Source organism: Sordaria macrospora, chromosome 6 (assembly GCF_033870435.1).
Source record: "Sordaria macrospora chromosome 6, complete sequence".
NCBI classification, from domain to species: Eukaryota; Fungi; Ascomycota; class Sordariomycetes; order Sordariales; family Sordariaceae; genus Sordaria; species Sordaria macrospora.
The window spans coordinates 773,126-798,770 of record NC_089376.1 but is presented as its reverse complement, the minus strand read 5'-3'; the positions used below and the strand labels follow the sequence as shown (position 1 = coordinate 798,770).

General features: G+C 52.6%; 5 protein-coding genes and 1 non-coding gene across 6 annotated transcripts; 2 read left to right on the top strand and 4 right to left on the bottom strand.

Moving 5' to 3' along the window:
* Positions 1-1,418: 1,418 nt before the first annotated feature.
* SMAC4_05933 (uncharacterized protein) lies at positions 1,419-3,391 on the bottom strand. The gene is made up of 3 exons (XM_066090364.1): positions 2,961-3,391; positions 2,634-2,872; positions 1,419-2,560 (listed from the first exon to the last, which is right to left on the bottom strand). Exons 1-3 carry the CDS (start codon positions 3,115-3,117, stop codon positions 2,054-2,056), a joined length of 903 nt encoding a protein of 300 aa, XP_065947403.1. The 5' UTR covers positions 3,118-3,391; the 3' UTR covers positions 1,419-2,053.
* Positions 3,392-9,619: 6,228 nt separating this feature from the next.
* SMAC4_05931 (uncharacterized protein) lies at positions 9,620-13,167 on the bottom strand. The gene has a single exon (XM_003345726.2). It carries the CDS (start codon positions 12,326-12,328, stop codon positions 10,226-10,228), a length of 2,103 nt encoding a protein of 700 aa, XP_003345774.1. The 5' UTR covers positions 12,329-13,167; the 3' UTR covers positions 9,620-10,225.
* Positions 13,168-14,855: 1,688 nt separating this feature from the next.
* Positions 14,856-16,856, top strand: SMAC4_05930 (uncharacterized protein). The gene has a single exon (XM_003345725.2). It carries the CDS (start codon positions 15,161-15,163, stop codon positions 16,823-16,825), a length of 1,665 nt encoding a protein of 554 aa, XP_003345773.2. The 5' UTR covers positions 14,856-15,160; the 3' UTR covers positions 16,826-16,856.
* Positions 16,857-17,819: 963 nt separating this feature from the next.
* Positions 17,820-20,634, bottom strand: SMAC4_05929 (uncharacterized protein). Its single transcript, XM_003345724.2, has 2 exons — positions 19,353-20,634; positions 17,820-19,225 (listed from the first exon to the last, which is right to left on the bottom strand). The coding sequence occupies exons 1-2, from the start codon at positions 20,120-20,122 to the stop codon at positions 17,941-17,943; spliced, it is 2,055 nt and encodes a 684-aa protein (XP_003345772.1). The 5' UTR covers positions 20,123-20,634; the 3' UTR covers positions 17,820-17,940.
* A 2,873-nt stretch (positions 20,635-23,507) lies between these two features.
* On the top strand, positions 23,508-25,496 carry SMAC4_05928 (uncharacterized protein). The gene is made up of 3 exons (XM_003345723.2): positions 23,508-23,794; positions 23,892-24,320; positions 24,388-25,496. The coding sequence occupies exons 1-3, from the start codon at positions 23,693-23,695 to the stop codon at positions 25,285-25,287; spliced, it is 1,431 nt and encodes a 476-aa protein (XP_003345771.1). The 5' UTR covers positions 23,508-23,692; the 3' UTR covers positions 25,288-25,496.
* Positions 25,497-25,543: 47 nt separating this feature from the next.
* SMAC4_13916 lies at positions 25,544-25,641 on the bottom strand. The gene is made up of 2 exons: positions 25,604-25,641; positions 25,544-25,579 (listed from the first exon to the last, which is right to left on the bottom strand). It is a non-coding gene; the product is annotated as a tRNA-Ile (tRNA).
* Positions 25,642-25,645: the final 4 nt, after the last annotated feature.

Sequence of the window (25,645 nt, the reverse complement as noted above, 5' to 3'; positions counted from 1 at the left end):
ACGTGGGGATAGGGACCCGTCCGCGAAAAAGTAAATAGAAACCCTTTGGAGGAAACTATGGTTATGTCACTCCACTGGTATCTCTTCGTTACCGATCGGCATATATAGCATCCCTCATTTGCTGCTTGCAGGAGGTCGGCTATTGTCGAGTGATGTGGATTCTTTGTTCCCCATGGTCGAAGTGTGACATTGGTAAACATGCGGTTGCAAACAGCGCACAGCCGCTCGGACATCGTGGTGTTTTCCAGTGGTCGTTGGGGAGAAAAATTAAAAGGGTTGTAGGTAAGTAGAGTGAGGAACGGTTCAGTTGGTTCAGGCTGTATGAAAGAGGTGGGAGAGAAGAACGGGCACGCTGAGGATCCAGCTAAATGCCCTCCCTCATTGACGATGATCTTGGCGGGACCCGGGCACGAGTTTCTGCGGTGAGAGATTAGACTGGAAAGATCGAAGGGGAAAAAGAAGAAGAAAATGCGAAGCCACGAGAAAGCGAAAGGCTCCCCCACCTCAGTACCGCCTTCCATTGCTACCCAACTTCGGAGAATGTCAACAGTGTAGGTACCTATGTACCCAGGACCAATCAAGAACGCCAAAAGACATCACTGTAATTGAAGTTCGTCAGCCAGTCAGGGGAGAGATGCTCTGAATGAAAGGCCTTCAGTATTACACACTTTTGGATGCAGGAAGGCCTCATATCAACTCTTCTTCTTGCAGTTTAGTCAATGGCTACGCCCATTTGCTCCTCCCGAGAAAGAAGTCAGTCCAAATCTCTGGGTAGATGTAACTTCTTAGTAGAAAACCAAAGCCGGAAAGTGGTAACGCAGGATACCTATCATCATATCCGCACGTCCATCTTGGGAATATCGCACAAGTCTTCAAGCTTCATTTCCAAAGCAAAACTTCCGGCACGCTAATAGGTGGGGTTTCCAGAGAAGTAGTCATCCAATGTCTGACACAAGATCAGACCTGTTACGTTCCTTCAGCCACTCCCGAGTATTTCTGATCGTCATCCACCATGATGGGAAGCAAGAATATCCGCAAATACGCGGACAGGTTGCCCAATTCAGTGAAATGGTTAGATTTCCTTACTGTGCCATCTACAAGACCTTCCTTTCTTTGGTCATTAGGGTGGCCGGAAACGGGTTCCAGATAGGAAATCATCTTTGGACAGAATCTCGCGCGGTATACCAGAGTTGGGTCGTCCAGTCCATATTAGAAAGCCGCCGTCCATTTCTGTTGGCTAGCTGTTCGTGGAGGAGTGACGAGTCAGACATGTGACATGTTCATCTTGGGTGTGGCAACCATGGCTCAAACACCTATCTTGTCATCTTTCGGAATATAGCAGTGAAAGCTCCAGTATATTGTCTGGCTGTCATCCTTGATATTGGCTTCTTTCTTCGGTTTGCAGATCAACTTGATCACCACACTCGGGTGTGAGTTTCCTAACAGTTCGTCGTAGACTGTAGAGAAACATCCGACGGATGCGGAATCGACGAGAAGAGTTTGGATCTTCTCCCATTCTGGACTTGCCGTAATTACTCGGCACATGTAGCATCCTTCTTTTGCAGCATCGAGATAAGCATGCGGGTCGGGATGATGTGAGTGGTATTTGTTCAATTCAAGAGGACCAGTAAACATGGAGTTGCAAACCGTGCAAAGGCTTCGAGAAGGAAAGGATGGCCGCCGAGACGGACAGGACAATCACACTCCATCAAATTCCCACAGAAAATAGGAGGGTACGGTGGGAAAGGAGACAGGTAGTATCGTCATTTCTTCGTGAGCCAGCAAGCCGACTGTAAGCTTCAAGTTGGGCAACGAAGGAGGAGAAGCGACGGAATTTAGAAGAATGAAAAATAGGGAAGCCACGACGTGATGGAGAGAGCGAATTGAGGCTCAGCCATACCTACCCCTAATGACTGCATTTCCTCCTATTCTCCTTGACCCACTTCGTTGCTACAATTTGCAATTGCGCCATGCTATGCAGATTGGGCTACCGATGCACCAAGGCCAGAAAAACGCCGAACCATGAAGCCATACCGATACCTAATCATCAACCTCACGGAAAGCCGGCAAGGTGTTCCAACGCAGCAGTGCTGCTCAACCTCCCCGTCACAACCCCTCTCATCTTCAAAAGCACACTTGCGCCCTTAGTCTTCCTCACCTCCCCACGCCTCAAGAACTCCTGAAACCAACTTTCCTCCTCGCCCGTTAACGATGCGCTAACAAGCTCCTTGCCCCTCGCTCCCAGTTTCTCCGGCTGCTCCAGGATCGAAGCCACCAGCTTTTCAAATAGCTGCTGTCGAATCCACTCCGGGTAACGACGCGAGAAATCAAGGGCTTCGATGACGTTGGTGCGAGCCAGAGCGCCAAAGAGCAGCTCGAGAGCTTCGGATGAGGTGAAGACGGGCTGGGCGGCGTGGAAGTAGGCGAGGGCAAGGGTGTAATCGTTTTGACTCGCAGAGCTGCTGCGCTTGTTGGCGAGCGGGAGGCGGACGAGGGCAATGGTAATTTCGTCGGCAAATGAGGTGGGGAGAGAGGGCTGAGTTAGGTTTTCGATTGCGTACTGTTTAGTGGTGTTTTTTAGTGTTTTTGATGTCCGGTGGAAGAGTTCCATAGAGGGAATCAAACCAACGCACCTTGAATTCTTTGCGATCCATATGCCACAGACCCCTCATCAGAAACTGGTACTTCTTCGGCAGTCCTGCCTCCTCAGCAAAGCCGTCCGCCCACTGCGACCGACCGGGGTGAATATCATCGTGGTCGAGGAGGAGATAGTAGAGAACTGATATTTTGTAGTGTGACGAGACGCTGCTTTGGCAAATTTGTTGATGTAGAGAGCGAAGGCCATTTTCACCTTTGGGTGGATATGCAGACCCTGTATTACAGCCGTGGTTAGCGATGATGGGCCCTATAATGACATGGTTGCTCGGGTGATTGGTTGTGGTGTTAATGTTTACACGCACCTTGGCTGATGCCTAACCGACTTATTACGCGATCCACAAACAGGACTCCCCGGAATGACTTGCGGAAGGTCTCGATGGCACTGGCCCCCTTGTGGTCGTAGGGGTTTATGATTCCCGCAGAGGGAAACACGTTGTTGTATTCCGTGAAATCGAGCATCGTGATGTGGAAGTCTCCTTGGTTGTGAAGTTGAAGTGTTCAAGTGCCTCCAGATGTGGAATGGAAATCGGGCATTCCAAGGGATGCCGTCATGCCCTGGAAATGGAATGCAGCGACTCCCCTGCGCTGGAAATGGAGCACTGGGCACATCAATGGAGCCTTCCCCGGATTTGTACCTGCGCTAACGAGACTGCCCTTGCTTATCGATAAGAAACCCGTAAGCGCGATGTTTGTTACGTACTTGTACAGAGACCCACCTGCCACGCAGGATAGCGCGACACGGTGCGAGTGTCTCGCAGAGGGGTCGGCCGCTGCAGTGCACGAATTGCATGGGCTGTGGCTGCTGTGGCTGATTGTTTACACTGCAAGAACCGTCAAAACTGCCCTGAATGTCAACAAACCGCGGCGGGGCAAGGAGCTGCGACATCCTAGCGAAAGAGTTTCTGGGCGTCCCATTCTGTGTCTGTCGCAACTGCGAAATGTGAATACCCGTCTTTGATTTTTACTTTTTATTTTTCATACACTTCCACCTCTTCGTTGTTTGATACCCACATCTTTCAGCGCATTCTGTTCTGTTCTTTTTTTTTGTCTTGATTCCCGAATTGATCGAGTCCAGAATTTGCAAGCCGTATCCCACCGACAAACATCAGTCATGTCGACGCGCCCATCGCGTCGGGCCGCCGCAGCCAGGCGCGCCCCCATTATCGAAGAATCATCATCGGACGACGAGATCGCAAACACATCGAAAGCTGCCGAGGATGACGAGGAGGAGGACTATACACCCGCGCCTGCTTCGGCAGCCCGCAAGACTGCTCAGCGCAGCACTAGACGGTCGACGGCCACGCCCGCTCCCAGGCAAGGAACACCAGCAGCAGAAGCATCATCATCGAAAGCACCGACACCGGCACCAAAAGCTGCGCCAAAAAGACGCGGACGACCTAAGAAGAACGCCGCCCCTAAGCCCAGCGAAGAGCCCAGTGTCGAATCGAGTATTGTAGCCGATGTTGAACCAGAAGCTCGGCCTGGAACACCAGAACCCGCCGTCAAACCGAAAGACGAACCAATGGAGGACAGCATCGACCCCAATGTGACAGTCGTGTCTGCCATGTCGCCCGCTACAACCGCCGTGATCGCGGAGCCAGAAGCCCGGGATACGCAAGAAATACAGTCACCCCCGCGGAAGCGTAGAACACTTGTGCGGCGGCTCAGCAGATCGCCAGCAAAGATTATGCAGGACCAGCTCGAGTTGCAACAACAGCAACAAGCCAGCCGTCAAGGGACACCAACACCAGGCTCTCCGTCAACCCAGCGCCTCGATCGCCAACCCGCTCCTCTACAAGACATCACTCAGACACGCATAAACTTACCACCACCAACCGCGGCATCAGAGACACTCGTCAACACTCAGCCAGCATCAACAGCAGATGAGACCATGGTGGCGGCACAGAAGCCTGTCAGGGCTATGGATACCATTTTGGAAAAGCCCATGGATATTGTCCTCAAGTCACGGACCATGGCTCTTCCCGTTGTCGAAGATACTGGCCCGAAGCCACGCATCGTCATCACCAACCTTGTGCTTATCAACTTCAAGAGTTACGCCGGTAGACAGGAGGTCGGCCCCTTCCATGCTTCATTTTCTTCGGTCGTCGGCCCCAACGGTTCGGGCAAGTCTAACGTCATCGACTCGTTGCTGTTCGTCTTCGGTTTCCGTGCCAGCAAGATGCGACAAGGAAAGATCTCGGCCTTGATCCACAACTCGGCCCAGTTCCCGGATCTCAACTACTGTGAGGTGGAAGTGCATTTCCAGGAAGTCATGGATTTGGTAAGTTGGAATAATGTTGTGCGAAAAGCTGTTTGTGCTGACTTTTGTAGCCCGGTGGTGGTCACGAAGTTATCCCTGACTCGACGCTCGTCATCTCGCGCAAAGCCTTCAAGAACAACTCGAGCCAGTACTACATCAACGGCAAATCGTCAAACTTCACCACCGTGACTACGCTGCTCCGCGACCGTGGCGTCGATCTGGACCACAAGCGTTTCCTCATTTTGCAGGGTGAGGTCGAATCGATTGCCCAGATGAAGCCTAAGGCCGGCAACGAGCACGAAGACGGTCTACTGGAGTACCTAGAAGACATCATCGGCACTTCCAAATACAAGACGCCAATCGAAGAGTCGGCCACTGAGGTCGAGACCCTCAACGAAATCTGCATGGAGAAGAGCGGCCGTGTCCAGCACGTAGAAAAGGAAAGGAACAGCCTCGAGGACAAGAAGAACAAGGCGCTGGCGTTTGTTCGCGACGAAAACGAACTGGCACTGAAGCAGTCGGCTCTCTACCAACTCTACACTACCGAATGCGACGACAACATTGCTGTCACAGAGGAGGCTATCGGTCAGATGCAGGCACAACTTGACGCTGAGCTCGAGAAGCATCATGGCAGCGAACAGCTCATCAAGCAGCTGGAAAAGGCCTACTCCAAGGGTAGCAAGGAATACGACTCATGGGAGAAGCAGACCCAGCAGCTGGTAAAGGAGATGAACAAGTTCGAGCAGGAACGGGTCAAATTCGAGGAGAAGCGAAAGTTCTTGACGGACAAGCGTAAGAAGCTTGAGAAGACGATCGCCAATGCCGAGAAGACGGCTGTCGAAGCGGATGAGACCATTCAGAATTGCACCAAGGAGATCGAGCGCCGTCAAAAGGACATTGTTTTCCTGGAAAAGAAGGTGAAGGAGGAGGAGGCCGAACTTGCCACCATTCGTGAGAGCCTCAAGGGCAAGACGCAGAAATACTCTGATCAGATTGCGGCAAAGCAAAAGTCGCTCGAGCCATGGAAGGACAAGATTAACCAGAAACAATCCGCCATTGCCGTTGCCGAGAGTGAGCTGGCTATTCTGAGGGAAAAGGCCAATTCCGGGACTGTGGCCCTTGAGGAGATGGAGGCCAAGATTATGGCCATCCAGGAAAGGCAAGCGGCCAAGGCGGAGGAGATGGAGCAGTGTAAGGCCGAGAGAGCGAACCTGATTAAGGAGGGCAAGAAGATCGAGGCCGAGCTTGCCAAACTCGCGGAGGAGGAACCCAAGTACCGACAACAGCTTTCGAATGCCCGTCAAAAGGCTGACGAGGCGCGGTCGAGCTTGTCCGCTACTCAAAACCGGGGCAATGTCTTGACTGCGCTTATGCGCATGAAGGAGTCGGGTCGTATCGATGGGTTCCATGGACGTCTTGGAAACCTCGGTGCTATCGACCATAAGTATGACATTGCCATTTCCACAGCCTGTGGCGCGCTTGACAACTTTGTCACCGACACTGTTGAGGCCGGTCAGCAATGCATCGAGTATCTCAGGAAAACCAACCTTGGTCGTGGAAACTTTATGTGCTTGGACAAATTGAGAGTCCGCGACATGTCACCAATCAACACCCCCGAAAACGCCCCTCGTCTCTTTGACCTGGTCAAGCCCAAAGACGACAAGTTCCGACCCGCCTTCTACCATGCTCTCCAGGACACGCTGGTTGCCAAGGACCTCGCACAGGCGAACCGGATTGCCTATGGCGCCAAGAGATGGCGAGTAGTGACCCTTGCCGGCGAGCTTATTGACAAGTCAGGTACCATGACCGGTGGTGGCACGACAGTCAAGAGGGGTCTGATGTCCTCCAAGCTTGTGGCCGACACCACCAAGGAGCAGGTTGACAAGCTTGAGCAGGACCGTGATACCTTGGAGCAAGCCTTCAACGAGTTTCAAGACCGCCAACGAGAGCTCGAGTCTCGTCTACGTCAGGTCCAGTCCATGGTCCCTCAGCTCGAGACCAAGATGCAGAAGATCAACCTCGAAGTCGAGAGCTCCGAGCGCAATCTCGCCGATGCCCAGCGCCGTATCAAGGAGCTCAGCAAGGAGCAGCAGCCATCCAAGATAGACGACAACCGCGTCGCCGCCCTGGAAAAGGAAATTGCCAAGCTCGAGGGCGAGGTCGAGAAGCTGCGCGAGGAGATGTCCTCCGTCGAAGAGGAGATCAAGGCTCTTCAGGATAAGATCATGAAGGTGGGTGGTGAAAAGCTTCGCTCGCAGAAAGCCGCCGTAGACCAGCTCAAGACAGAGATCGTTGAGCAAAACGAGCAAACTTCGGCTGCCGAGGTGAAGATGGCCAAGGCAGAGAAGCAGAAGCACAAGCTTGAGAAGGACTTTAACAAAGCTTCCAAGGAGCTGCAGAACGCCATTCAGGAGACCGAGGCTCTGGAGGAAGAAATACAGAACCAAGGCAACACCGCCGAGAGCCTTACGACTCGTGTCGAAGAGGCGCAGGAGGCGCTCAAGGAGAAGAAGAAGGAGTTGGCGGCTATGAAAAAGGAGCTGGATGAGAAGACGGCCGAACTCAACGAGACAAGGGCGGTGGAAATTGAGATGCGCAACAAGCTCGAGGAGAACCAAAAGATCTTGTCCGAGAACCAGAAGCGTCTCCGCTACTGGGAAGACAAGCTCTCCAAGCTTGCCCTTCAAGACATTGAAGATCTCGAGCGCGGCACCAGCGCCGACGCAGCAGCTCAACAACCTGCCGATCCTGACGCCATGGACGTCGATGATCCTGATTCTATGCTCCAAGCGCAACTCGAAGCCGAAGCCAATGAGGCCGAAGAGGAAGACGATGAAGACGACGAAAACGAAGAAGAGGAAGAGGAAGAAGACGCCATGTCCCTCGACGAAGACGGAGACGACGAGCCCCGCCAGCGCAAGAAGGTCAAAACCCCCAAGAAACAAAAGAAGCGCCGCGTACAAACCGGCAAAACCCCCCGCAAACCCCGCAACCCCCTCGAACTCCCGCGCTACACCCGCGACGAGCTAGCCGACATGTCCAAAGAGAAACTCAAGGGAGAAATCGCCGCTCTGGAAGAGAAGATCTCTAACGTGAACATCGACCTCTCCGTCCTTTCCGAGTACCGTCGGCGCGTAGAAGAACATCTCGCGCGCTCTTCCGACTTGGCCTCAGCCGTCTCCCAGCGCGACGCAGCCAAGAAACGCCTCGACGAACTCCGTCGTTTGCGACTGGAGGGGTTCATGGAAGGATTCTCTACCATCTCCCTGAGGCTGAAGGAAATGTACCAGATGATCACCATGGGCGGAAACGCGGAATTAGAACTGGTGGATTCGCTTGATCCGTTTTCCGAGGGCATTTTGTTCTCAGTGATGCCGCCCAAGAAGAGCTGGAAGAATATCAGTAACTTGTCGGGTGGCGAGAAGACGCTGAGTAGTCTGGCGCTGGTGTTTGCGCTGCATCATTATAAGCCGACGCCGCTTTACGTGATGGATGAGATTGATGCGGCGCTGGATTTCAGGAATGTGAGTATCTGCTGCCCCTTGCCCTTCTATCCCCTCAACACTCACTAACGAGAGAACAAAAAAAGGTCTCAATTGTAGCCTCCTACATCAAAGAACGCACCAAAAACGCTCAGTTCATCGTCATCTCCCTGCGTAACAACATGTTTGAGCTCGCGGCCCGTCTCGTCGGCGTCTACAAGGTCAACCACATGACCAAGAGCGTAACTATTGAGAACCACGATTATATCCAGAGGGGCAAACATCAGAAGGAAGAAAAGGAACGGAGGGAGAGGGAACGACGGGAGAGGGAGGAGAAAGAGCGGAGGGAGGCGATGGAACGGCAAAGAGAGGCTATGGAACGGACTGCGGAGTTGACTATTGCTAGTATTGAGGCTTAGCCTAGCTGCCTAGCTGGTGTGGTACCTAGCTCTAGTGCAGTTCGGTGCTTTGGCGAGGGCATAGATTGTTTTGGCCGGATGGGGAGCTTATGCATGTATAGAGAGGGAGGAGTGGGTGAGGAGGCTGGTAAGTTCTGTAAATATGGATGGATTCATTAGATTTATGATTTTATGTTGTCTGGAGGGTTTCTGTATCCGTATCAGAGCTTCGTGTAGGAGTTATGGCTTATGGTATGCTGCAAATGGAAATTGGCTTTTCTGTTGTTTTTGGTGAATGGAAATTGGATTTTCTGTTTGTTGTCTTTGGTAAACTGAATCAGATTGATTGCCTGCAACTCATCTATCTGCTCTGTAGACTTGGGTATTGTTTGTGAATCTGTCGCTCAGTTGCCAAACTTGCTGGCTGGCCGCCTTCAGATACCGTATGTAACACTCTCGTCACGCCTATGATAAATAGATTGCAGTAAGCATCATCATCAAAGGTCATCAAAAGTCATTAAGCTCGTTCACTCAACCAGGAGACGGAATGCAGGTACCTAGCCACGATGACCTATGGAAGCTTGACATTCCCGAGATCGCATGCCTGCCCGGATTACTGCGAGAATTCAGTCAGTTATTGAAGGGAAGTCAAGTCGAGTCTTGCTCACTAGACTACAATTCAAGTGCTATATTGATTACCCGTTGCTACAGAGGGTGTTTACCTACCTACGTACCTACGTACCTACGTACAGACATTGAACGGGTACTCAATCGTTCCGTTCCCCTTTCTTCTCTCCAACTGGCTACTGCCCACCCATCCCGTCATCATCGCATCAACCCATGAGACATGTCCGTTCCATTCCATTTAATGCAAGTTTGGCCGCCATCAATACATCAAGATACAAAATTACATGCAAACGTATTTCTCTTTGTACATGGGTGTCGGTCGGTCGGTCGGTAAACCACCGCGCTCCTCTCATCTAGCAGTAAATAACGATAATACGTGACACTTGATACACTTGATACCGATAGTGATAGAGACTCCTCATAATGATACCTGCCACCTTTCCTTTCCTTCTTCCAGGGCAATGCTAGTTAACGGAACGAAAGCAGCACCACAAACCAACCGCCAACCATTCGGTGTCTCTCCCGTCTCCCATCCGTAGTACCATGACCCATCCATCCATCCATTCATAACCATTATGTGTGTGTGCTGTGTGAGAGTTATGTATAGAACGCCCGAAAACAACGACGATAACGATAACATGAAAAACACACGACGACGTCTTTCCCACTTTCCACTTTCCACTTTACTTCTTCTCTTCCATCTCCTTTACGATCTCCTGACGCACACGTACATCATTCACAGTCCGCGCCCACTCGAGAGGATCGATTTGTTGAGGTCTTCCACTTTCTGGACGTGATGCCTAATCAATCATCATCGCCGTGGGTCCTCCCGCCGCAGCAGGAGGCGGACTCAATCCCAACATATACGGTCCTCCTCCTCCACCCGCTGCCACGTTGGCCTTCGCCGCCGCTGTAATAATTGCCAACCGTTCCCTCTCCTTCATTTCCTTCTCCCTCTCCGCCTTCTCCTTATCTCTCTGCTCCTTCTCCAGTTTCGTAATCCGCGGCTTCCTCGTCCCATCACCGCCGCCCCGACCACCTCTACTCCCCGGTCCACCGCCTCGTCCGCGTCCACTGGGTTTCTCCGTTGCTGTACCATCCGCCCCATGTGCCGCGCTAGCAGCACCACCGCGTGTTGTCCCGCCGCGGCCACCTCTGCTGCCCCTTCCTCCACCGCGTCCGCGACGAGCAGGGGGTACGACCTCCGGTTTGGGTACCTCGGGGATCAGCGGACCAGAGTAAACAAAGAATCCATCCCTGGAAGCAGCCGCTTGCGCCTCCCAGAGCATCTCCGAGTCGTCGACAAAGTCATCATCGATATCATATTCGTCCTCCTTGAAATTTCTCTTTTTCCTCGCCGGCTTTGCTGGTGCCTCTGGGCCGGAGGCAGCTGCGCCATTAGTAAGAGCATGAGAAACACCCATGCCGCCCATCTCAATGTTACTGTTCTCCGCGTCCGATTGGATGTCCTCGTCCATTTCCTCTCCTGACTCCCGCCCGCTGGCGCCAACTGACTTCTCGAGCGCGGCAGTAGCGGCTGCGATGCGAGCTTTGCGCTCCCGGTTGGCTGCTTGTCGAGGGTGTAAAGCGTCCCAACCGTATTGCTCCTCGGCCATGCGCATGAAGTTGACGTATTTGTTCGTTTCGCCGTTCAAAGGGACGTGGATCTTGATAGATGGTGCTTCGATTTCTTGACCGGGGTTGGCTTTGCCAAAGTCGAGGATGGAGCGCTCTGTGCCGTGACCACCGACAGAGGGTAAAGGGGGAAGGAGAGCATCTTTTAGGCTGTTGCTGCCTCCGTCGCGTTTAACCGCTTCTGAAGAATGGTTGCTACCAGTCTTGTTTCCGCGGGAATTTGTGCTTTCGCGTTCTTGTTGCACAAGAGCTGTGAGCTTCTTGTTGTTGGTGGGCGGAGCTGTTGTTGAAGGGGCCGCTGTTACTGCGTTGGTAGCAGCTGCTGCCGATGATGTCGGCGGAACTGTGGACATACTAGTGAACGAGTTTTTGGGAGGTGATGGCTTTCTGTGGGAGGCCGCTGGTGCGGGAGGCGGCGGAGGGGCACGCCTGACTTCGATGATTTGCGGCTTTGTGATTTGCTGTAGCGTGGGGCGCGCAGGGTTGGATGACGAAGGAGTAGCAGATGTTGACTCTTGGAGTCGTGATCTTGTAGGGGCAGCAGTGCTGTAAGGCGTTTGGTGTGACGGAACAGGCGAAGCGATGTTGGGGGGAGCAGGAGGATCGACCAAGCTCGCAATCGATGGCGAGGCGCTGGCGCGGTTAATAACAGGCTGTGAGGTAGGTGCGCGGGGCGAGCCCATAATAGAGCCGGTGCCGAAAACGTCTCTGGACATCATGGTTTCGCGGACCGGGTCGTAACTGCTTCTTACGGGATCATAGACTTGTTTGGCAGCGGCAGGCTGGGGCTTCGGCGGTGGGTCAACTTCGTTGAGCAGCTGGCTCATGGACACGGCATGGGACGGTTCGCGTTTGGGTATCTTTTGCGCCCGTTGATCGAGGGAATTGATGGGCGCTTCTAACCTGCTGGGGCCGCCGAGACTAAAACGATTGGCAGAAGCCAACGAGGTGTCAATCTCCATCGAGGTGTCGTGGTCGGCAATATCGGCGGCATCGGGGGCGTCGGTCGCGGCCGCTTTCCTCTTTCTCTGGATGGGAGGGGCATTGGGGTCTCTGGGCTTGCGCGGACGGCGCTGCTTAGGCTGTTGTTCGGTAGCGGTCGAGTTCTCGTCGGCGGGATCTTTGGGTTTCGGCTTGCGACCGGGCTTCTTGCGGGGCACACCGGCGGCGGTCAGGCGGACCTCGGGGCCGTGCTGGGGTGGTTGTTGCGACTGCATGATACTGAACTGGGCGGCGCTAGAACCGGGATCAACAACTATCTCGTCCATATCGGCGGTACAGTGAAGAGGTACCGGATAGTTGGGTGCGGGTTGTATGCCGTGGCCGTGGCTGTACCGACGGGAACAGGTATACCTCCTCTGATGGTCGACTAGGTATACCGGGTACGCGGTCCTCAGTGTGTCTTTCGTGTCGCGTCGAGTCTCTTGGAGTCGGAACTGTGTCTAATCGAATGCTGGTGGTGTGGTACAGATGCTAAGTGCTGATAATGATATGTAACTGGTGGTGCCTTGCTGCCGTGAGCTGGCGGGCTGGGATCTGGGCCGGCCTGGCTTCGGGGTTCGGTGGGTGGGTGTTTAAGGAACAGGTGGGTTCCTCAATGTGCCCTGGCTTGCCTGGCCCTGTGATGTGGTGACGGCTCCGGGAGGTGTGGGTGGTGTATTATTAGTTGACAGCCGCCAATCGGTTCGCGCAGTGGGCCTGCCGGGAACAGCCAATCATAAACCCGCCAAGGGTGTTCCTCTTTGGGGTTTCCCTTTGGGGCGGGATGCACTGATGCACTTGGCTGAACTGCTAGCTCCAAGCCGTGGTAACGTGACCTGCTTCGTAGCAACTCGTCGGCCTGTGCTTCGAAAAGTGGGGATTTGCTGGTTGGGAATATCCTCAACTTGCAACAGATGCTGCACCACCTGCCGGAACCTGACGACAAGGCAGTGAAAAATGCCCAAATATGACCGGGCGGATGGGGAAAAGGGCAATCGCGCGGTATGGTGCGATGCGGCGGGATTTGCGAAAATGAAAAATCGACTTTTGAAATGCGTAACCCGACAAAAGAGGTTGGTTATGATGGATTTTGTCAATTGCGGTGCAAAAGTCGGTGGGTGTTTTGGTGAGAAAGAGAGAAGAGAAAGGGAGAGAATTGGCGGAGGTGGGAAGGTCGTGCGAGGAAGGGGGGAAATAGAAAACACCGAGCGGGATTGGGAATGGGGGGAATGGAGATGGATCGATGGATGGCTACGTGTTGAATGGACGGACTGAATGGGAACGATTAATTATTTTGCAGCGCCGGGCAGCAGCTGGCCAGGCAGGTAATGCAATGGCCATGGTCGGTCCCCAATTAACATGCAAATAATGGGCATGGCTAGGAACAACAAGTCAAGACAAAAGGGAAAACCGGGGCCCCGACAATACCAAACGCAGTGGCCTGGATAGACTCACTTTGGGCTATCAGGGCAAGCCAAGGCGAATCAGAAACATTGGAAGAGGCACCCTGCTCCGGCTCTGGCCAGGCCTCAGACCAGACAGGCCAGAAGAACTGGACCAAAAAACATTTGGGGGGTTGAGGAAATGGAAGAGGCACACAGACTCCCAAGTGCAGAGTGCTTACATATGCCAAGCAGTTAGCAGACATCCATGTGCGGACCTGGGCGTGCTTTACCACTCACCCGAGAGAAAATACAAGAGCGAGTGCGAGCGATAGAGGCATAGGGAAAACGCCAAGGTAAATGTTGTATTTCTGACCAATGAGAATAACAGAAACGGCTGATGGAGAAACAAGGTTACACTCCACAGTCCATGCCACAGGGCTCTCTTTTTGGGGTTCTTGGGGAAAAGTGACTTTTGAGTGACCCGACCGGTTTGGGGTGAGAGTTGAAGATGCATGACTCCACCTGACACATACCGTACCGCTGCACAGCTGACTAAACCGTTGAAGCATGCTGAGGTAGGGAGATGTTGAAGGCAACTTGAGGACCGGTATTGGATGGACATCATTTGTTTTCCGTTTATTGACGTACTGAGTACACCGCAAAGACAGCGTGTTGTAAACAGCCGGTGTGAAGTTGTTGAGGTGAGAGATGGACTGAAGCCGAGACTCAAAGAGGAACAACACAGTACGAACCAGACGAGGTACCTCGTTCTAGCGTGAGACAAAATCCGATGAGAGGCGGAAGGGACACGGGCCACCTTCAAAACTCCCAGACCCCTTGTCAGACTCAGGCCGGGCAGGTACAAGCACCCGTACAGGTACGTACCGATACACCTTGTTCCAGATTAGTTCGGGATGGATGCTGCGCGACATTTGGAGCCGCGCTTGTGTGACCCACTCGTTAGCGACACAATAACCGCGACGAAACTCTGCCACAGGCACTCTAAACTTCAGTTGCCGGCACGTCACACTCGTCAATGCGGCAAGCCACACGAACTGAGAAAAAGGGAACGAGATTCGCGGCTGCGGTTAGGCTTGTTGGAAGGTTTAAACTCACAATGCAGCTTACTGAGGAGGTGGTACCAAAACAAAATTGCGAATCCGAAATATGCTTCTCGTGCGTGCGTACTGCAGCTGGTGTGTTTATATGGCCGCATTATCTTGGGGCGACATCGAATGACAAGATCTCAGACATGCTCAGCAGCAGCGCCACCCTCAGTAACGCAACCACCAGCCCGGCGGACACAAAGCACGGCGTCGCCAAGATGCCGTCAAGTGACTGACTGACAAAGAAGATATGGGATGAGCTCACTTGGCATAGTCGAGAAGAATGTTGGAAACAAGCTCTTCTTCATGCTGATCGTCACCGGCCGAAACTGAAGTCTTTCTCTCAAACGTGCCGAATAGCCATTTGGTAGAGACCACCGGACCAGCGGGCAAATGTGCATTTGATATTTTGGAATACGAAACGCGAAACAGACGACGAAAATGGGCCCAAATGGAGCCCCAAGCCGCGCACGGTAATGCACTGTAAATGCTAGCGTAAATACTGTGTATCCCCCGTGTCTTGGATCGACGCTAATGCAGTGCTTGGTGTGGCTTTAGGCCGGGATCCGCCGCTGACAATTCTTTTTCCTTCGGCAGGCAAGCCCCTCCTTTGATTTCTTTGAACCTTATGCCGGATGACCGTCGGGTGTTCTGCATCAAAGAATCCACTTCTCTTTCGAGTGCCGCATACATTATCCCCCATTATCGCCATCACCATTACCGACCAACAAACGACCCGACTAGCTTTTCTTTGGTTTGTGCGCGTCATCACTGGTTGACAACGCCGACACCAACAAACCTCCGAGCCACCGCAACGCGACCACGACAGCAACTCGACACGATGGACGGCACTCTCGAAATCCACGATGTCAAGGAACGAAAGATTGGCGAGGTGAAACCTCCCTCGTTCCCAACTCCTCCGCCCGCTTCCTCTGGAGGCTTCCCCGCTCCCAAGAAACGAGTCTCCGCCTTCAAGAAGCAGCGACAACAACAAGCAGACCCATCGTCTTCATCAACACCTTCACCATCCATCAAGTTCACCAGTGGCGCAAAGCTCGAAAAGGATGTAGACCCTGTCAAGTCCGAGAAGCAAAGGATTGCCCAAGAGAACGACAAGCTACTGAGCTCCATGTCGCCAGAAGAGATTGCCGAAGCCCAACGCGAGTTGTTCAACGGCCTCGACCCTAGACTTATCCAGATGCTTCTCCGACGAGCCAATGTCGAGGACGGCTCCAACAACAACGACCCCAAAGTCTGGGACATTCCCGAGAAACCGATCGAGAAACCCACCGAAGAGCCGACCGAAAAGAAGGAAAACGATAGTGCTCCCACCATCCATCACAAGAAGCCACCCTCGATCCAGACTTCCACCTCGAAAAGCGCATACGTAGAAGACGAACAAGAAGAGACCGAACAACCAACGAAACCCAAAAAGACCGTCACCTTCAACGAAGACCTCGCCCCCGATCAACCTCCCCGCGGCAGCTTCCCCATCCGAACCAAACAGCCTCCCACACCTTACCCTCAAAAGACCTGCTTCTCGGAGGAAGACCTCGCCACACCCACCTCCCCGACCGCAGGATCTTCCGAACCACAAACTCCCACCACGCCCTGCACCGACCCATCCCACAACCACGGCACTGAGGATGAAGACCATAAAGGCGTTCACTTCCCCGCCGCCCCCGCCCCTCCCGACCTCGACCCTTCAGACCCTGACTTCCTCGCCACGCTGCACCAAAAATTCTTCCCCTCTTTACCCGCCGACCCTTCAAAACTCGCCTGGATGGCCCCCATCCCCACCGAAGACTCGCCCGCCGACCAAGAATCCCCTTACTACCCCGGCCAATCCTCGCTCCCCGTCTCAGCCCTACGCTTCGACTTCAAAGGCCGCCTCATCCCGCCCCGTTTGTCTCGCCAGATCCCCGTCTCAAAGGGATTGCATCACCACGGCGAAGCCCCCGAGGCTGCCGGGTATACCATTCCTGAGCTGGCGCGATTGGCGAGGAGTAGTGTAAACAGTCAGAGGTGTATCGCGTTTAGGACGTTGGGAAGGATGTTGTTCCGTTTGGGCAAAGGGGAGTGGGGCACGGGCGCGGGAGGGAGGGGTGGCGATGAGGATGATTTGGCGTTTGGGCTGTGGAGGTGTTTCCAGGAGGGAAGGGTGTTGGAGACTATTGGGGAGGCGGCGGGCGTGGAGGAGGGGGTGGGTAGTGTTAGTGTGAGGGCTTATGCAATTGAGGCGATGTGGTTGTTTGAGAAGGGCGGGTGGAAGGAGAAGTGGAGGGGGTTGTGATCGCTGATAGGGGGTTGGGAGAAGTTGGTGGGAGAAAAAGAAAGGAAAAAAAGCAAAGTAAAAGAAAGGATGGAAACTTGGATGACTGACAGACAGGCTTGGAAGGAAAGGGTCGTCTCATTTCTTTGGGCTTCTCTGATTGGGAGTGGAATGGGATATTTAGGCACTGACTGGCTGGCCAGGCACCGGACAGGACAGGACAGGACAGGACAGGATGGATGGATGGATGGATGGATGGCGCGGATCACTGATTTTCTGGCTGGTACGGTTGGTTTCATACCCTCTGGAGTCGAATTGCAATTCTATATACATTCAAGTTGTCCGGCAAATCGATCGCTTTCCTGGGTTGTACATGGCTTATGAAGCTCGATGTGGACCAAGTTCTCCCTCAACATCACCAAACCTTGAACATGCAGCAGTTAGGTAAATTCTTGTTTCAAAACGACGCATGATACGATACGATCGAGCTTCGATGATATAAGTAACCGTAACTATCACACCCCAGTGTTAACAAGACTTTGGAATGCGGTACCAGTTGTCGGTGCTAGAACTAGACACCTATCTACCATACTCCGTGATCATTCGGAAAAGTCTTCGTTTCCACTTGCTCATTGATCGCCGACAAAGGAAGCTAGATGCCGTTAGCCAAGGTGCTTGATTAACCTTGTGTCTTTCTATTTTCATCCATACAAATATAATATCTCAACCTATAGCATGCAACCTTATTCTTCTTACAAAACACAGACCGCTACAGTTCATAATTTGAAGGTTAGCTGATATGGACTTTGGTAGTGTAACTGAAGTGTGTTGAACAAGTAAGGAGTTGTGAAAGGTACTCATCATCCCATCTCGTGTCGCCTTACCTACCTTTCTTTCATCGGACCTGGCTTAAATTTATCATCGATGGGATAATACCTAAGGTAGCTAAGACCGAATGAAATAGGAAATCGGACTAAAAGAAAACTAGTGGTATCGGACATGGGCACAATTACATCACGGTTCCATCATCATATGTGCAAGTTAATCGCTTTTCATTTCAACTCGCTCATCAATCATTAAGTTTTTACCCAAGTTAATACTCCGCTCTTTCCATAACATCCTTCAAACATAAATCATCAAACAGCATCATCACCCTTCCCGCTCTTCACCGTCTTCTCCTGCCCCAACGTCCCCGAAGTCCCCAAAGAGGAAGGCACAACCACTCCTTCACCACTAACCTCCCCCTCACCCGTCGCCGTCGCTCTTTCCGTCTCCATCCCTATCACCCCACCCTCCACACCTTCCTCCTCATCCTTCTCCCCAGCACACCTCCTCCTAACCCTCTCCCCCTGCCTCAGCCGTCTCTTATCCTCCCTAGCCTGTTCCTCTCTCATAGTCCTAATAACCTTACTCCGCCCTCTAATCCTCTCCCCATATTTATAAAAGACAATGGGAATGGGAATCAACAACACCTCCAGCACACCGAGAATTGTGCCAGCAATCTGCGGCGTCAAGTTGCGATACATGCTCGGTCCCGCCAATGGCAAAACCCCGCCCGCCACGGATCGCAAAAACGAATTAGCCGCCAAAGCAGAAGCTGCGTACAACCCGTACGCGCCCGCTAGATAGTTTGACCCGTAGATAAAAGAAATGGTATTGCCCATGCCAAAGGGAACACCGAAAATGATGGGCACTATCCAGTGAATTTTTATGGGAAGACAAGTCCAGCTGAACGCTAGCTGGCCGAAGGCTGTGAGGATGGCGCCGATGGTCATCACGTACGCTTGTGCTTCGGGGGCAGGACGGCCAGTTTCGGGGTCGTACTTGGAGTGGCGCTTGTTAATGATGCTCCGCCAGAAGGGCTCCAAAACAATGGAGGCGACGGTGCCGCACCCCATCCCCAAAAAGGCCAGGCCGACTTGCCCCGTAGACCACCCGCGGTGTTCTTTGAAGACTATGGGGTAGGCGACGAAGCAGAGATATAAAATGGCGTAGACGAGGGAGATCCACGTGTTGAAGAACCAGAGGATCGGTTCCGTGGCTGCTAGGATGAAGGGACGGGAGAGGTTCGTTTTGAGGAGCTGGATGGTGGACACTTTCTGGTCGAAGCGCGACCAGTACCGATCGTCGCCGGACTCTTTGCGCAGGCGGGCGGCTTTGGCGCGTAAGATGGCGGGCGCGTAGGTCTCGCGGATGGTGGCCATGAAGATCACTGCTGCGCCCGAAAGGATCAGGACGATCCAGTTGGCCCATCGGAAACCGAGGTATTGGTAGGCGAATCCCCCGATTAAAGGACCGGTGACGGGACCGTTGAGGGGCGCGATGGAAGTGACGGCCATGCACAGCGCGAGGTAGTCCGGGTGGGCGATATCGACCACCGTGGCGGGAGAGTTGGAGACCATTACTGCTCCGAAAAGGGCGCTGTTTTTTGGGTTTAAGTCAGCATCTTACTTGCTCATCCACTTTCTCACTCACAGTCTCCTCATCATTCGACAACGTAACACACCCGGGAACAAAGAAAGAAAGAGAGAAAGAGAAAAAAACATACCCAAAGAACCTCACAATAATAATCTCCGCCAAACTACTCGGCATCGCGCACGGCAAAATCAGCAGCGCAAACACCCCCAAACTAACCAAATAAATCGGCCTGCGTCCATAGAGCTCGCTCAGCGGTGCCAGCGCAAGACACCCAAACGCCAGACCAAACAGGTACGTCGTCAGCCCCAGCGTGGCCACCGGCTGGTTAGTAACATGATACTCCTTCATCAGCCCCGGGACAATGGCCGTGTACGATGAGCTGTAAAGCACAACCACCCACGTGCTGTACGAGCACGCAAAGATGGTCCAGCAGCGGTACCACAAAGGCCAGTTCTTGGGGTTTTCAGGGTCGTCAGGGCCGAAGACGACTTCGTAGTCTGGGGGGTGGGAGGCCGAGGAGAAGGTGGATGTGCGGGTTTGTACTGTCGATAGGCGCGTGGCGTTTTCGATGGAGACTATTTCGTCTTGGTGGTGGTGCAGGGCTGAGATGTGACCTGTGGATAGGGAGGTGCTGCTTGCTGAGCCGGAGGCGTTGTGGGATAGGGAGGAGGAGGAGGAGGAGTGGCGACGGCCATGTTGTCGAGAGGGTTCGTTAACTGGTGGTTTGGAGAGGGAGCTTGAGGAGACGTCATCTGTGGAGGAGAGGGGGTAATTTGATGCTGGAGGGTCTTGTGGCGGTTGTGGAGGTGGTGGTGGTTTTGGGTGTTGTTGAGGCACATTATGTTGTGTCTCGGAGTCGAGCATCTTGGCCGTGATGTCTCCCGTGGTTGTGATGGTCATGGTCGAGGCCCAGTTGTTGGTCCACCTTGGACCGGTGTCTTGAACCTGTGGGTGAGTTCGAGGTTGGTTGGGAAGGACAACGAGGGTCTGACTATGATCTCATGTTCTGTAGTGCAGGTTTTAGGGAAAAGGAGAGGAAAACAGACCAAAGAAACTTTTTTCTTTTGCTGTTGGGGGGGAGGAGGGGGACCTAAGAGGCGGGCAAGTGCCTACGGTAGATAAGAACAAAAATGAATTGAACCAACGATGATGGATGAAAAGCGACATGGCTCGCATCATGAATGTAGCTAGAGTTTTTAGTCTACTTCTTTTCCCTATGAACTTGCAAGGGACCCCGTCATTCATCGTGAACATCGGCCAACGGAACAGGAACATATGCAGTCAACAACACAAGTTACGTACTGCAGGACTATCCGTGCATACGACATTGTGTGGTGACTGGTGAGGGCGAACGAGCGAAGGAAGGAAGGTATCACGGCAGAAGGAACGAATTGAGAAACGGGGTTTGGTAAGGGGGGGGGGGGGGGGGGGGGGGGGGGGGGGGGGGGGAACGGGGATGAGCAACGGGGACGGGCAGCCGGGGAGGGGGGGGAGCCTCGGCCAGCCGTTTGCGGCAATCAAGGGTGTCATTCACACCTTTCCTACTCGGGAAGAGTCGAAGAAAAGAAGTCTTTGGCGGCGGCGGTCTTGGCTTGGATTGCTGTTTTGGTCATTTTACACTGTTGTGTTATCGCCGCGCCCTGTGACATGACATGTTATTGGACTGTCCCTAATATACTGAAAGGCGTGAAGGCATAGGTAAAGGTTATTGCTCCTAGGACATGCTCTTTGCAGACTGGACACAAACACTCCGGGTCTGTTTTCCCTTCTTTTTGGCGGCGTGTCTGTAATCACAATATCGGGTCCGAGGCTGATGAGAATGATGAGTGTCGTCTCCTCTTTCTCACACTCAGATCCAGATCCAACAACAAGGGACATCCAATCCACTGCACATGGAAACAGAAAAGCGGGAGTGGAGAGCGGAAAAGAGATGGAGAACACGGAGGTGTGGATTCTTGCATCATGGGCTCGGTGGGTCCCAGAAAGACGAACACATGGGCGATGGAGCCCAACTGCCCAATCATGAATGGAGATAGGCCGGGGCCAAGGCAACCCTGGACCCAACGCTAAACTGAGAAAAGTGGATTTCACCATTGTGGACGCCAAGATGGTGATTGGCGATTCCTTCTGAATTGTCCTCGGCCGACACTTCGGCAACTTTACAGTGTCTGTATGTAATTCTGAATGCAGACGGATTCACTGCATGACAAAGGAATTCGAGGTTGATAAGAGTGGAAGAACATCTCTACAACCAACAAATAACTCAAAGGACTCTCCCGAGTATAGTATGAGAAATGACCAGTCTATTCGTTTTGCATGTTGGTTCGACTCCCCGAAAGACACTAAACTCCCGGTGTAATACCAACCGACACCGACCTCGGCAACATACACTTCTCTACCCGTTACGATTACTAAACGCTCGGTTTCTCTCTCTTCTCCAAGCCTCCAAGCCAAAATACAGCAATACCTGTGCAATGATGCAGTGGCTTGTCGCACAACAGCCCGAACGACAAAGCCCAGTTCCCAAAGGGTGCGCGCAACGAATAAACGAATGGGCGTCCTCACAAGCTGTGTGCCAGCAGACCTGACCATTCAATCCCGGATACTGGAATCGGCAATTGCACGCATCCATCCCGTTCCGTCAATCCTTCCATTTGCTTTTTCAACCGACGGGAAGGATGAATTTTGTAAAACCCCTGATGGTTACTGGACATGGAAGGGATGGTTATGGAATAGAATTGACCTCGTTAAGAGACCAGATACGATTCGGTTTTATACGAACAAAAAACAACAACATGCGCACGGCGATAGAACTACAAGACACGAAGATGATGCAATTGACGCAAGGACTGTTAAAATCCCACGTCAATCGTTAGGTATCGACATTGAGAAAACACCGAGACATGTCTCAGCCGGTGACGGGAAGCGTTCTGGTTGGGCTTACTGTCCACTTGTACCGCAAGGGATGTGATGCCTGTCAAGTGTCTGCTGCGATGTCGGTCTTAAACCGTTGCTGGCACTCAAACTTCCCTTTGACAATGAACCAACATCATCTCCATCTTTTACCAGGAAATCGACCTTTTCACTTTCTTCAATTTCCGCTTCGGTCCAAAGTGAAACATCCAGTTTCCCCATCTTGACCTCATCCCAAGTAATACGCAATACGCACACGCATGCTCTGCGCATGCTCTGCGCACTGCACAGAACACGGGATTGGTACGGGAGCACGGTTATTCCCATCACGGGCATATGACGGTCACGGAAGAAGCATCATGATGTAAACACCATACACTACCCTAACCCTCACTCTAACTTACACCACAACACCAAGCCACCGACCAATTTGAACCAATCAACTACCAAATCGGTGAAAGTGTGCAATTCAAGTGTAACAACACACCGAACCGGTCCGGTAGGTACACCCAGCGCAACACGGAGGGTTTTACGTCTTACCACAATTCTTCCACTGCTACCTGTCTACCCATCAAGGGTGAGCGCCGCCGTGTTGCAACCATCTTCAATGCCCCCTCGCGTCCCGGAAGAGGGAGAAGGGTGCAGATGTGCAGAGGCGGAAAGGCGGGATATCTCCGTTCCACATTCGCGGTCGCGGGCGGTTATTAATTAACGCCGTGTTCCCGGCAGCATTCTAGGCCCCGTCAGTGGGAATAAAAAGAAAAGGCAAAGGAGCGACTTGACGAATGGAAGTATGACATTGACATTGACATTGTTGTTGAGAGTGGGCCGCCGGCCGGTTTTGACTGCACCTAACTCTAACTCCGGCTCCGAGTGGGGCGAGACCGTGAGAGACCGTTCGGTAAAGGATTGAAGGATTCAACGACTGAAGTCTCGGATGCCCGTGTTTGACAGGCGAATGACTGATGACAGATGGCAATCTGACCGAATGATCCTTCCGATCGAAATGCCTTGTTCAAACCTTCCCTCCATCGCATCGGTATATCGAGATTGGATGGATCCCATCAGCTTTAACTCACCCAGCGCCTAATGTAGGCACACCAAAAACATCAACGTTTTGTCGGGCGAGAGTATACCGTCGCTCCTCATCTGGAATCCGTTGCTCCCTCGGTACAGGAGCCCATGACAGGTATAATTCAAGCCCGCTAATATACAAGAAACACCCTAATAGGTGCGCATAAACGAACCCAACTCGCCTACCGGCTTTTCATGTCGTATTGGGGTTCAGATCGACGGGAACGACGGAACAAACAGGCAAAAATGATTCCCCACGAATTGGGGAATTTGAAACTTCGGAGTCAAGGTTGCTTGATGGGACGTTGACACTGGGTTTAATGCCAAACTTGGGTGATCATGAGCACAGCTTCCGGGGACTGTAACCAAAACGGAGATGGGGCTTAAGGGGCATAAAACGACGGGTATCCCGTCAAAGACAGCGCTGGTGAGAGATTGATCGCTCGTTCTCACGTGGAAAGGTGAAGGTGACCGAAAAAAACAATGCATCACCACCGGCTTCTGAGCTTAGTCTCAGTCCTAGGCCTAGCTACATCAACAGCGCTCGCCGCGCTACAAATCGTTCCTGGAGGAACTTGGACGGCCGTAAGCCGAACCTTTTCATCCCGCTCTCCCTCTCCCCTTTCCTTCTCTTTAATTGTCCAAGTAAAACTCCATACCATACTAACTGTCACCCCAAAAGTCAAACGGCGACCACCTCAACGCCCACGGCGCCGGGGTAATCCGCGTCAACTCGACCTTCTACCTAATCGGCGAAGACAAATCCCAAGGCTCCTCCTTTTTCGGGGTGAACTGTTATTCATCTGTCGACCTAGTGCAATGGAAGTACGAAGGCGCCTTACTCTCCCGCACTAGTTCATCAGGCGACCTGGGGCCGAACAGGATTATTGAACGACCCAAGGTCATCTATAATAACCAGACAAAGAAGTTTGTGATGTGGATGCATGTGGATAGCAGCAATTATGGGGATGCAAAAGTCGGAGTGGCGACGAGCGATACTGTCTGCGGCAAGTATAACTACGTCAACTCGTTTAGACCGTTGGGGTTCGAGTCGAGGGATATGGGACTTTTTAAGGATGATGATGGGAAGGGGTACTTACTTACTGAGGACGTACGTACCTTCTTCCTCCCCCTTTTCATCACCATAACCGCCACCACTAACCGCTTCCACCACCCAGCGTAAAAACGGCCTCCGCATCAACCCCCTTTCCCCCGATTACCTCTCCCTCTCAGGCAGCACCTCAACGCACCTCTTCCCACAAGCAATCGAATCCCCCGCCCTCCTCAAGCTTTCCAACCGGTATTACATGTTCGGCTCCCACTTGACGGGGTGGGACCCCAACGATAACGTCTACGCCACCGCCACTTCTCTCGCGGGGCCCTGGTCCGATTGGCAGATTTTCGCCGACAAGGGAAGTAACACGTACGCTTCACAGACTACTTATGTCTTGAACTATGGCGACGGAAACGACGGAAAAAAGGTGATGTACATGGGTGACCGTTGGCGCTCTAAAAATTTGCGGACGAGCAGCTATATCTGGTTGCCGCTGGAGATCAGCGGGACGAAGGTGACGATGAAGAATCGGGGGAGTTGGGTACCTAATGCTTCTTCTTCACAAACAGGAGGAGGAGGGACATGGCAAACTAGTCCAGCTGAAACGAGCTATGAAGGAGAAAAAGGCAGTTACGCAGGGGGAGCGAAGGAAGTTTCTTGCGGAAAGTGTTCGGAGGGAAAGGCGGCGGGGTATATCGGCGGCAGTGGCAGTGGCACTGGTGGTACGAACGGGAGTATCACCATCTCGAATGTTCAGAGTAATATGAATGGGGGAGAAGGCGGGGTGACGACGTTGCAGATTAGGTATGTCAACGGCGATACCGGGCCTAGGTACGCGGGTGTTAGTGTTAATGGCGGGGAGAAGGTGAAAGTGGCGTTTGAAGGCACGGCGGGTGAGGTTAGGGTTAGTAGTGTGGTGGTTAAGGGACTGAGGCAGGGGAGTGGAAACACGATTGTGGTGAGCGGATGGGAGGGAGGAGGTTGGGGGCCGGATGTTGATCGGGTTGTTGTGCCTGTTCAGTAGTTTAAGAAGTGGAATGAGAGATGTGATGGTAAAATAAACGGATCTCGAAGTTGGGATTTAATCGTACTGGTTTTATTTTCTCTCTTTTCTTCGATTCTTTTAGTTATTTCCCCGTATGATTCGATCACATGAACTAGGTAGCAAGATAAGAGAAGTACTTACTTACTGTATTGTGTAAAGAGTAAGAAAAACAAAAAAAAAAAGGAGGGGGGGGGGGAGGGGCTTCAAACAGAAGAGAAAAAAAGAAAAAAGATAATGCCCAATAACAGGATTGAACTGTTGACCTTCGCATGGACTTGATATCTCAAAGACAAGATATTAGTACGACGCTCTAACCAGCTGAGCTAATCGGGCTTTC